The 13454-nt window shown below is 33.5% G+C and overlaps 1 protein-coding gene across 1 annotated transcript in view; it reads right to left on the reverse strand.

Moving 5' to 3' along the window:
* LOC140748064 (hydrocephalus-inducing protein) overlaps window positions 1-13314 on the reverse strand; it is a 38873-nt gene extending 25559 nt beyond the window's left edge. The window contains 27 exon segments of the mRNA XM_073080762.1: window positions 274-480; window positions 565-705; window positions 937-1031; window positions 1257-1406; window positions 1481-1698; window positions 1787-1928; window positions 2004-2143; window positions 2213-2422; window positions 2777-2959; window positions 3264-3434; window positions 3556-4316; window positions 4807-4903; window positions 4999-5441; window positions 5524-5789; window positions 5861-6054; window positions 6377-6526; window positions 6899-7085; window positions 7662-7783; window positions 8158-8391; window positions 9192-9412; window positions 9549-9616; window positions 9703-9907; window positions 10233-10470; window positions 10724-10932; window positions 11149-11540; window positions 11905-12104; window positions 13219-13314. Coding sequence (XP_072936863.1) covers window positions 274-480; window positions 565-705; window positions 937-1031; window positions 1257-1406; window positions 1481-1698; window positions 1787-1928; window positions 2004-2143; window positions 2213-2422; window positions 2777-2959; window positions 3264-3434; window positions 3556-4316; window positions 4807-4903; window positions 4999-5441; window positions 5524-5789; window positions 5861-6054; window positions 6377-6526; window positions 6899-7085; window positions 7662-7783; window positions 8158-8391; window positions 9192-9412; window positions 9549-9616; window positions 9703-9907; window positions 10233-10470; window positions 10724-10932; window positions 11149-11540; window positions 11905-12104; window positions 13219-13314 — 5740 coding nt within the window.
* Window positions 13315-13454: the final 140 nt, after the last annotated feature.

A 13454-nucleotide genomic window follows, 5' to 3' on the forward strand; every position in this document is an offset into this window, starting at 1 on the left:
GAAATCTTTAGAGGAGGCCTTTGTCGGAAGACAAGCTGCTACAGGGGAATAAAGTTTGCCGATTTTAAGAAAAAAAAAAAGAGAAAACAATAATAATAACAAAACATTAAAAACATATACATGTGTAAATTTCAAAGTGTAAAACCTCAAAATACTTAGTTTGTAACTTGTGCAGTAATAAAGGCTTATTTTATTTATTTATTTTATTATATATATATATATAAATATTTTAATAAGTTTTAGTAAGTATAAAAATATTTTTTCTTTGATTACCTTCAGTATCTTCTTCATTACCATCTGAATCAGTTTTGGTTCCAGGTGCTCGTGTAAACAGATACATTTCATTGATAGCATTTGAAAGAACTACTTTTGCAGGGCAGTTACTAACACATAGGGCATCCACGATGCAAATGTCAACATTAACACACGGTAGCCCTAATCTTTTACCTACAGCGTAAGCTATTTCCTGGCCTTGTAATTCTGAAATTTAGGGTTCCAATTTATAAATTAACTCTCCAAATTTTTATATTACATTAATATTACTAGTACTAGTACTGTTAGTACCTTCACAGGGCGATCCATGGAAGAAAAGAATAAATCCTTTAGAATATTTCTCAGCGACTGTGACCGCCGATACGTGTTCAAAAACGTGCAAGCATTCTTTCAGAGGATCGACGTTATTTTCCTTAAAGGACTTCATTTCATCTGTATTGTAAATAAGCATTAGCAGTTTAATAACTAATGTTTATCATTAATTTGGTTGGTCTCAATATTTAATGAACAAATGTACATTCTTACTAAGTTGTTAATCTAAAAAAGGAATTTTTAAAAGGAACCTTGAAATTTTTGGCAAGGCAATTGTTAATGTGAATTTTATCACATGAAATAGATAAATTATGTCACTCATTTAAATGTATTATGAAAGAATATTGTAACCTGCTGCAATTTCAGCTTCTGTTCGGAATTTTTTTGGAGATATATTTTCCTTAGCCGGTGAAGACTTTGTTGCTACCTTGGGACTTTTCGACTTCCTGAAAACAATTTTTTGCATAAATATCATACATAAAATTGTGACAAATATTATGTTGACATAATCGAACAATCATACTTTGTTGCGGTTAGTCCTTTTCCAACATTAGATTTCATGACTGCTGCTTCTTCTTCAATACATCTGATCAATAATAAATAAAATTAATCCAATGAATGACTAAATAATCAATGAATAAAATTAATTACACCAATCATATTCTACGTACTTTCTCACCCGTTCCTTAAATTTTTGACTGAAGCTAATAATTTCCCATGGAAGACCAGATCCAGGCTTAATAGCTGGTACTAACATCTCTTCAGGTTTGTTATAATATTTGTAAAGCAGTTGAAACATTTCTTCTTCTTCCTTCCATTTTCTATATAATTGAAATAATTATTCGTATATTACATACAATATACCTAATACTATCGGGATATTGTATATACTTACACATCGCTATGAGCAATGATCAATTCAATCGGGAAAGGACAAGGGTTTGTTAAGCCAAAGTACATGTCGGTTGTTTTTGCCCACGGAAGGGTCGGGGGAAAAGATATATTTGGCCCTATGATATGTACATGTGGTAGAACCCCTTGCCCAGTTACGGGTATTGTTAATCTAATTGGATTCATATGGAATCTAAATATCAGTAGTCCCTCATATGCCATCTGAAACCAAAACATTAAATAAGTATATAATTATAAATAACATCGAGTAAATAAAGTACCTGGTACTTTAGATTTTCTTTAAGCATACCTCTAATGTAGGCTTAAAAGTGATGCTTAACCAACCACCTTCTCCAGGGTCGTATTTTCCAGAACTATCCAGTATCAGCATAGGATTAGGGCCTGGAGTTTTTAGCCTCAAGGTAACATACCAAATACATGTCGGCTTGCCCCTAAAATACAAAAAGATTTGATAAAGAAGTAGTTTAGCTTTATATTAAAACATATTTTGCAGATAAAAAACTTACACATTTTTCAGTGGAATGGAACAAACAATTTTGTTACCACATCTCACCGAGCCAAAGTTTATAGCAGCAACATTGGACATTAAATAGGGTACCGCACAAAGAGCTTTAATTTGCACTGGAATCGTGACTCCATAGGGAACCTGAAACAAAGCAGTTTTATTATCTACGTGCTTTCTATTCTGATGTAATTTTGGAAAATAAAATATTACCTCCAGGTTAAAGGAAGTTGCAACATTTTGTTCCAATTCAGTAAAATCATTAGCAGTAGGCGAAAATATTACGTCCAATTTTCCTTTTTCACCTGGACCTAATTTTCCACATAACTTTAATCCAAGCCATGTAGGAACATTCGTACCTTTTGCAAAATGCAGTTTTGTAGCAATCGGACCATAGTTAATTATATCTATTGTGCATTGTACCTGTGAATCCAAAATAGATAAAATGGTAAATAAAAAACAATGTGAGCCGTCACGGGACGCCTGGCAGATGTGAAACATCGACATTTTTGTAAAAGTAATATGCAGAAAAGAACATATTGTGATAGGAACTAAATAAGTCATAATGATAAAATAAAATATTACGATTTTTGCGCATAGCGACGCGTCGCCACACCGTACACACTACTGCATATAGACTGTATATATATACCATCGTATAGCCACGGCATGCGTCGCCACGCCAGAAATCGGTTTTACGTGCGGCTATAGATGTTTCACATCAATAAACTTTACTACTATTTTATCTACTCTACTTCATATTATTTTATTAATTACCGTACTTCCTGTGATAATCACACCGAAATCTACAACATATGGTGTGGTGTTAAAACCTGATATTGGTCCCAACTTTGTAGACGTACTATACACGCTTAATATTTCGGGATGTTTTTTGACATGATTGATCAGCAACATCCTCTCTATTGCCAATTCAATGTCAATTATTGAGGGAAAACCATCCTAAAAATGAAGACCAATGTAACTGGGAAATTAAATATAAATGTACAATTATGTTAATAGTTTTTTTGTTATAATATGGGTGTAGCAGACGAGCATATAAAATGGTGATGGTAAGTGGCTACTGCCACTGGACATCTCAAATTAACCCCAGATAGGATTAGATATTCCTACCTGAGGTTGGCCATAGATGTGCCGCTACCCCTGAGGACTAAGCTGGAACGCCTCGGAAAAGTATGTCTCCCTTACCACATCCTTCAAACCAGAACACAGCCGCGCTAAGAAGAATAAAAAAGATTTAAAATACCCAAGCTGTACATATATGCCAATCTTGATTAAAACACAAGTCTTCAAAACATTTTTCTGTAAATGGTGAATTTAGATGTTCGGAATTGTCCTTCATAAATAATTCACTCATTGATTCCAAATATTCTGCAGTTAATTCAGGAATCGCCTTGTAACCCAGTTCTGGATGTAGCTTTACGAAAAGAGATAAACGTCAAATAGTATTCAAATGAGTATAAAAATATAGTGTAAATAATTTCGATACTAAAGCGATGCAAAATACGTTGTAAGTATGCTCTATGGCTTAAACTTACATTGATTATTTCTGGTCTTGGCAATGACAAATAAACTTGAGGAATGACGCCCCAGCCAAAAACTTCTATTGGTATGAAAGGAAGATGTCCAATTTCCAATAAAAATACGCTATTAAAATATCCAGTTATTCCCGGTCTTACTTCAATCTTAATTTCTAATTCTTCTTCTGGTTCCAGTGACTTTTCTTCTGGTATTATATGTAGAATACATCCATCGAGACCATTCTCAAGTTTAGGTTCGTTAAGATACGTTTTGTATTCAAAAGGCAATTGTGCTGTATTTGTAATGACTAAATTTTCTATGGCATTCTCGTGAAAGGACCTTATTTTAAAATTCACCTTTTCGGTATTAATTCTGTACATAAGATCAGAACTTTGACCTGTGACAATTATAGATTCGGACGGACCTCCCAATACCTCACATTCCAATATTGCACGTATATTTATATTAGGTTTTGGCCTGAATATGACTTGAATATATTGAGACTCATTTGGTTTCAGTAGTCCACGGTGTGGCGTTAACTGTAAAATATCGTTAATACACAAATATCTTTGGGAAAGATTTGAAAATTTTGATATCCATTCAAACTGAGTATCGTATTCCGTATCTAGCAAAGGGGTAATTTTTTTCATCATCTTTTTCTTCAAAAATTCAATATCTTCTTCCTCTTCCAATGTTAATGAATAAGTAGGCTCTGGTAATGTAGACATTATTTCTTTTGGCAAGCACTCTAATTCTAGTAATTTATCGGCTGTTGACCCTGCCGGGGTTCTACACGCCATTATTTCATGAAGATCAGCAACTACAATCACACAATTATTTAATTTTAACTTATTTGCTCTTCTGCTAAATGTTTTAAAAAATATCATGACTAAATAAAAATATTACCACTAGGCTCGGTATCAATAGTTGAAGATTGAACCGTCTTCTTACTAACTGCTTCGATCTTTGGAACTAACTGATTATCCTATAAATATATTTAACAATATTAATACTTTATGTTTATTTAAACTATTTATTTCAACCAAATCTTGGTTAGAATTTAATCACATAAATAACTTACTTAATCATACTCTTCAAATGGGTATTAATTAACAGATAAAAATTATTACATACATATAATTATTTTTACATAATAATAAACTTGCATGTACAACGAACACTTACAGTCGAAGTTATCATGTATTTCTTCCAATTAAATCTATAACATGCTAAAAGTGGAGTAACATTCTGAATTTTTATAGTTCTGCTTTCTATGCTTCCATTTAGTATGCACTGAAAATCTACTCTTGGTGATAAGATAAATATGTTCGGGAAATTTATTTTTCCTATCAGCTTTATGGCATCCTGGAAAAAATAATTCACAAAATAATATTTATAGAAATATATTTTCATGATATTTCATTTATTCTAATCACGTTACCTGTTCATATGATATTTACCTTATTTTTATGCCCTTTAAATTTAACTTTCATTAAATCACAATAAACACGAGATTTTAAAGACAAATGTTTTGTTGTATCGAATAATATTTGTATTTTCATTACTTCTTGGTCTTCTAAACGTTCCTCGACTATGTGTGTTATATTGAAAGCGAATTTTATTTTATTAATATCTTGAAAAAATTGCACTGGACCCTTTTGTGCGGGTTCCACGGGTTTTAATGTCAGATAGTCGATAAACTGTTTGGACCGTTGTGGACCGAACTCACTGAAGATGTTTGGTAAATTTAAATCTGTTTCATTGTAGCAAATGCAACCACATAAATGTTCTTCGTTTGGCGGAATCTTATATGTGCTGCTCTTATGAATAATGGCAAATGGAGGCTTTACACATATTTCAAAATCTAGAGGTAGTTTTGAAACATTTTTGATAGTTAAAATATCTGCAAAGACATTTACAGTAATAATTATCATAACCATCATGACCATAAATCACAAATTTATAGCTACTTGAAATTAATGTACCTGTAAGTTTGTAAAATTCGCTGTATGGTCCGAAATCATACTGAAAATCTAAAACGTTGGTAGATACTTCTATTTTTGGATCGACAAATTCGGCTATAATTTGGCATTCCAACAATAGTTCCTTCTTGTTAATACCTTCCACACTTCCAACTAAATACCACATCTCCTTCACAGTCGAAACTTTATAAGATAGTCCCGTTATAGTCAATTCTACTTTTTCGCCAGCTGCCATTTTAAAAACTTTAGGATCCAAGTTGAAAAATCCTCTGTAAAAAAATTTGCATATTTCTTAACAGTCCAGAGTAGATACTTAATTGCCATTTTTTTCTTTACGTACGCTGTATTCTGTTTGGTTTTAGGAGCCTTATAATGTTCGCTCCATTCCAGGACATGCATCCGGGTACCACAGTTCTCCATTATCACTTTATGGTTCAGCGGGATTTTGGTGAAATGTCTTCCTATCACTACTTTGTCTCTGAACTCTCCGATTAATATACTTGTTCCGATACCAGTCGCGGAAAGTGGTACAAGCTATAAACAAATGATTACGATTTAGCACTCAACCTGTATAAAATATAGGTTTTAAGAGGTGGAAATTATTACTTTCAATGTCTGCGTCTCTGTAATAAGAATAACGAAAGTTATACAAAAGAATACCATACACATATGTATACGCCGTTTCACAGAGACCAGTAAAGATATATGGTATACATTCATCGAATTACCTATTATAAACTCATGACGGTGATCTAAAAAGATACTAAAGACAGGTTAATTTTAAAACTATTAACAGTAACAATTCATCTAATTTTAATCATAGAAGCCAATAAGATTAAACAGGAGTAATGCTAACAATATCTTTCACTTTCTCCAACTGGATGACAGCTTTGTTCGTGTAAGAGTCAGCATCAATGAGATACAGTGTTAGGAACACGTCGGATTCTGACTCGGGCTCAATGTAGCCCTCGGCAGGATTTATTTGCCACCGTCCATCACGATTTACCTGAAATACAATATTTTTTGACAACGTACTCTACCGCAAAAGTAATAGATATACTTCGCTAGTAGCGCTCTATATTTAGCGATTCAATATATGTATGTATATTTCATTTATTCGAATTTGCCTAGTTTAATCAAAATCTTACATTTAAATTAAGAGATTAACAGATGTGCGATTGTTTACCAAAAAATATAACCGAAAAAATTCAGCACTCTCTCGTGCATCTTTAAAAAGGAAAAGTCGCTTTCGCGCAATATTAAGTAAATAAATGATATATTTTAGATTAATAATAAATTTAGATTAATAAAAATTAATTAATCTACATTTAATTTTAATACACTTTATTACATAATACATTATATAATAATTGCTTACTAGAGAGGCCTTAAAATTGACTCTGACGGGAGAGTCATTGCATAGAGTAAGGGTTTTGTGCGTCCTATTCAATAGTTTCACTTGTCCCCAATGTAGAGCGGTGGGGCTGCACGTGACGATGGGGCGCACTCCACACCCTGTTATATGGCATATCTCTACTGGGCTAGATAACCCAAAAAGATGCATCCTAAAATATAATTCAGTTTATACATATATCTACAAAAATATTCCTTAAGAATTTGTTTTAGAAAATACCAGTTGTTTTAAGTGAACTGCACTTCTCTTGAAAACGACTGAGTACGGCCTTTTCATGCACACATGCACTGCACGATGCTTCAAAATCCTATATCTTTGAAATATCATTTTTAGAAATTTACTAGCTGACCCGGCAAACGTTGTGTTGCCATATAAATAAAAAATGTTGAGGGTGAATAACACTTATCACTTAGGGGTATAAGAATAGATAGTAGCCGCTTCTCAGACCTACTGAATATGCATTAAAAATTTGGTGAAAATCGGTAAAGCCGTTTCGGAGAAGTACGGTAACTAACATCGTGACACGAGAATTTTATATATATTAATTTAGAACCCGGAACAGCAAAATAGTCATAAATTTAAAAATCTAAAGAAGACAGCAAAAAACCTCTAGCTTAGGAGGACTCATTACATTTGAAGCATTGATGATTGTTAAAATATAAATAAGTAGCACAACTTCAAATTCCTTTAAATACATATAACATATGTATCTGTTTATTTATCTTACCTTACAGAATACTCTTGTACTCCAAGAACACTAGTCTTGATGCTGACTGGCAAGCACAATGTGCTGTTTGGTTCTATCATACCCTCCTTAGTACCAACTTCCACCTCCAAGGTTGATTCTTCCTTATAACCAACAAAACATAAATTCAACACTAAAATCTGATTTGCTACCTTTTTTATATATATATGACATAGAAGTATCAGGCGAGCATGCAGTCCACCTGATGTTAAGTAGGTACTGTCGACCATGGACATCTGCAATCAATCCCAGACAGGACCGTATTCTCATCTGAGGTCGGCCACAGATGTGCCGGTACCCTCTGAGGACAAAAAAATTCGAACGCCTCGGAAAAGTATGTCTCCCTTTCCACACCCTTCGAACCAGAACACAATACTGCTGTTAATAGGCAGAAATAGGTGTGGTGATGGTACCGGCGGAGTTGAACAACAGAGAGTTCTACGACCTTTACCTTGCAAAGTATTATCATAAAATATACCTCCGGTTCCACAATGGTAAAGTATCCTTGAAAATCATTACTGTTCACGTAGATTTCATGTTGGTACGTGAAATCCATGAAACACGCTCGCAAATGAATTTCTGGTGCCGGAGTAATATCTGGTACCATCGCATTGAATATAACAGGAAGGGTTATTGGTGGACTGTCCGACTTCTCTAACTCTAATTCCAGAGAGGTCTGGTTAGCTCTCGTTAGATTTGCCGTCAATGTCACCTGCACAAAAGTTTTTATTTATGATGACGTACAGTCAGCTTCAAAAGTAGATGAACAGATTAAGGTTTCAAAAATACCTATACACCCAAACCATCATAAATAGCTGAACACAGATATATGCAAAAATAGTTAACGTCACTAATATGATATGTCATTGTTAAGCTAATTTTGACACTGTAATGTTTATCTACTTTTGAGACACTACGACGTTCATCTAATTACGGTTCTAGTTGTGTTCAGCTACTTATGAACGCTTAAGCGTATAGCTATATTCGAAACCTTAATATGATCATCTACTTTTGTAGCTGACTGTACATGACATCATTTATAAATTTCCCTCTTGCGAAGCACGACAATATAGTAATAGAATTAATGAGAAGATTAGTACAATAACAAACAACATTCTCAAGTGCCTTGCCAAAAGTATCACAAAACGATAACATGACTCAATTACACACACAGCTCAGTGTTACTAATATTTTTAGCTGCTACCCTTTTTATATCCAACTGCTGGACATGGGTCGCTCCTCACAACTGGTATGAGCACTCAGCATACTCCATCACGCTAAACTTGAGTGGGTTGTTTTTTGACATGAGTTCATGTTCACATGAGTTCCGCCATTGACATCTGTAATCCACCCTCTTACGCTACCATTCAAACCAAAACAAAGCAGAGCTTAACACTGCTGTTATGTGTATGGTAATATGTCCTGCGTTAATTCACATTAAACCTACCACCATGTCTACTCTTATTTAATTTCAATTTAATAACATAGTTTATTACTTCATAATAATATTACCTTCACCAATATTCGGGACTCTTGCCCAATACTAATTTTGTATGGTTCGATGCTGAACTCTCTGGGCCATTGTGGCACTTGTGGTTTAGGTGAACCTGCCACAGCATAGTCAGTCAGCGTAATGCTGCTTATTTCGGGACCATCGGATGATATCTTCAGTGAACCGTTTACTTGGACTATTGATTCGTTTACAACCTCAACTTCTAGGGTTTTGGACACTCCTGTAAAAAATAATATTTAGATAAATATTATAGATATATAACGATATACTTGCACTTGGTGTTCCCTCACCGTAGCTTTAACATTACTTTTGTACAAATCACTTATAAAATTAAATAAAAATGAGTCATTTCTTACCTACGCTTACCATCCCGAAGTCCAAACACGGTATACTGAACGTTAGAGATGGGTAAATAACAACACCCCTGAAATAAATATAAATGACCACCATAATTTAACATAATTTTAAATTCGTAAAGAAATTAATACGTTAACTTCCTTTCATTCTTACTTCAAATATAACTTCAGCACAACATTCGTGTCACGAATCACAAAATTAATTTCTTCAAAATAAGGTCCTTGGTTAGAATTACAAAAGGAAATCACAAATATCTCTTTCTCCCCCGGTCGCAAACAGTGCATCTGAGGGTTACACGTTATAACACTTCCGAATAATGGTGGAACTTCTTTATACACTATTACTCCATTTATATGTCCTGAAAATAAGTTCTATCTATATATAAATAAATGTTTATCTGTATGTTCTTTATAGGATTGTAAACTATGCATTTAATCATGTGATGATCTTTAGCGAAACTGTTGTGCATGAACCTACGATGGTTTATGAGTTTGTACGAACAATTTCAGATGGCGCCACTGTCATTCCAACGAACCAAATTTTCAGTTATATGTATGTCATGTTATTTGTTTAAAACACGGGCGAACTTGCGGGCACTACTAGTTTATAAAAATTAAAGACCAAACTTTAAAGATTTCACGATCAAACAATAAAAAATAAAGCAGCTTAAAATTATAACCCACCTTTATTTATAGCTACGACTTCATAGTTATAAACCTTATTGATATAGACGCAATCCATATCCAATGTTTCCAAATTCAACGATATCGTAGGAGGTAAAGATGTGCCGACTAGATTCAGCGGAACACGATCCGTTATTCCGTCGATATCTAAATATACAGTCGTCTCAAACTCCCCAATCTCTTTTGGTGAAAACGTTATAGTTATCTCAGTTGATTTACCAGGCCATAGTTTTCCCTTCTGAAAAATGTCTTTTCATTATCATAACATTATAAATGTTCATTTTAAACCTTTTTATGTTAGATACTCATTAACTATATTAAAGAAGCTTAAGCATTTTGAAATGATTGTAAAATGTGAATAAAAAACTTTAGAAGCCTTAATAAAAGTTGTAGTTGTTTGACGAATTATTTTTTATATCTCAACAAAACAATCGATGATTTTAATACAATGTCCTACTTCCTAAGTTGGCCAAAGTAAATAAGATACTAACGATAGGTGTTATTGAAAAATGCATATTCTGAAAGAGCAGCGTTTCATCGGCTATTAATGCTTGTATTTCGTCGAAGAATATCCTGGTATACACCCTTTCGTGCTCGTCGCTGCTCACAACATCGAATTGCAAAAGTTTCGTGGACTTAGCCGATTCGCTTTCTTTCACATTATAGAACACAGTTGCGAGTTTTACTTTGTCATCGAAATCTAGAAGAAAATAAATTACTAGATGTTCCATGCCAATGAAAATGTTTGATAAAACTAGAACTAGAATATAGAATAGACCACTCATTAAAAAATTACATAGTAAAAAAAATCTGTGTATTTTAGCTTCACAATCTTTTTTCTCTATGATTATGATTAATTTAATATTTTTACTGGAAGACCATCCCATTGTAAATATATTACGAGTATTAAATTTACCGTCCAAAACACTTTCATTCTTCATACACATGTAGGTTAAAAGATGATCAGACTTGTTGGTAATCTTGAAAGGTTGTTGCCGTACCATTGTGTTGTATGTTTCAGGAAACCTGACGACCTGCTTCTCCAGTTCTACACTCACCGTATGCGTTGATCCAAATAGATTTATACGAAAATTTTCTCCTAGAAAAATATACGTTTTATTTTGACTAGAATTTCTTTGAAAACCCCTAATAAATACCTAATATTTGGATGAGCGTATACCTGTTTCAAATACCGCATACATTACGCCACGGGTGTCTCCCAAATGCATAGTCTTGAACCTAACTTTGATCTCTAATGATTCATCTGGATGCAGATAAGCTGATTTAGGTTGCACTGAAAATGGGCTGAATGTAGGAAAATAGCGCATTAGTTCACTATTTCTTATACGAAGATTAAATTAAAATAGCAACATTAAGTAAAACAAATTGGACTCTAACCATCTGGTTTTTAGGGCAAAACCTGCCGGCACCAAACCAACATTATGAATACTAAAAAACACATTGTTCTCTATCTTCAAAGGTACTTTCGGTATGCTAATTTCATCAGGGAAGTTAAGTATTGGTCTTGGACCCATAGCTGTAAACCAATAGAGTCATGATATTCTACAATTTTACGTAATTATACTTTCTCTTTTACCACAACCACTCGTAATCTATGTTTCCAAATAAAAAGTATTCCTGCAGACTGTATATTCATTTTAGAATAGTCTTACCTATAATGGGTAATATGTACTGGTCAACGTCAGTATAAAATGTTACTTTATGAATGTAATCTTCGTACTGAACCGGTTGAAATGTTATGGAGAAAGTAGAACTGATTCCTGGAGCTAAGCGGGATAATAACTGTGTCCCGCAAACTTTTATGAAGAAGAATGATGACTCCTTGCAAACCATGTTTATGTATGTTGGTGCCTGAAACCATTGACTTAATAAATACGTAGGTATGCTATTGATACATTATAGGTACATTAAATATCCTTCAAATTCGCCGCTACAGTTGCACGACTTCTAAGTTCTACCCAATGGTTCTACCGCGTTACTTTAGCGTTATCTATGTTATTGTCTATTCACAATACCAGCCTGCTTCCTATACTACATCGGTTTCACAATAGATTCCGGAGAAGAAATACTGTTTTAGTCCGGAGCGTAGTTTCAGCACTGCAGCTGCGCAATACAAAGCGGCTAATTTGAAGATTCCGTCCACAACTCTACGTATTTTTAGAGATATAAAATTTAAAATTTACCCTTAGTTCATAAACGCCGAGAATCAGTATATAATATTCTTAATTGTTGATTGTATAATACTATACAAAGCATACAATTGTTAAAAAAAAACATAAATGAATTATTTTCATATTTTTTCGTGGCATTAGGTATATAAGGATTTCTGACAAAAAAGATAAATTACATACCTTGCTTATATTTTTTACGGAAAATTTAGCCACATACTTTTCATTGGGCTTAAAGTTCTGGAAAACAATAACTGGCGGAGTAAAAGAGAGAATTATGTTGTTGGCTGTACCGCCGCTCCTGACAATATTGTCCACGGATATCCGGTTCAATGTTTGTAAACGCTCAGCTGTTGTCATTTTCATTTCTTTCGCGTATTCCGATGGTATGATCTAAAAGGGATATGAAAAGGGTGTTCTTACCTAAAATATTTCGGGATGCGTATCATACAAATGTTCGTTTTAGACGAGTGGGTGATCTGAATCTCATAACACGATTCCCAAAAAAGTTAAAACACTAAATTAAAAAAACTTAGATGTTCTTATATCAAAGAAAATCTACAGAAAGGACGTATTTACGAGGACAAGTTTAAAAGATGACATTGAATCTTTTTGTTACTCTTCTTCTTCTTCTTAAAAAATATTATTTTGAAAATCTATGTAATATAACTCGGCTGGGCGCTAGTTAGTGCAGTTTAAAGAACGTAGATAGTATTTAACGCAAAAACATATCGTGATTGATATGTAGAAAATTTTGTAAATAAAAGCAGAAAAAATTGAATTTGTTACTACATTACCTCGTTAGAAGCATCAACCAACTTCTTTTTCGCAAGCAGGTGATATAATTCTGCCGTAAAATAACCATTTTCCTTAAATGCGTGCAATATCTCCATGCTGCAAAATAAATAATGTTTTCAATCATTTGAAACTCAAACTTATGTCAACATTTATTTTTATTTTACATATGGCATTGGTTGATTTGATAATTAAGGTTTTATTAATTCTCCGATACGTACCATGGAATATTATGTAG

Source organism: Epargyreus clarus, unplaced genomic scaffold (genome assembly GCF_041222505.1).
Source record: "Epargyreus clarus isolate Ecla_fem2 unplaced genomic scaffold, WU_Ecla_fem_2.2 ptg000015l, whole genome shotgun sequence".
Lineage (NCBI taxonomy): Eukaryota > Metazoa > Arthropoda > Insecta > Lepidoptera > Hesperiidae > Epargyreus > Epargyreus clarus.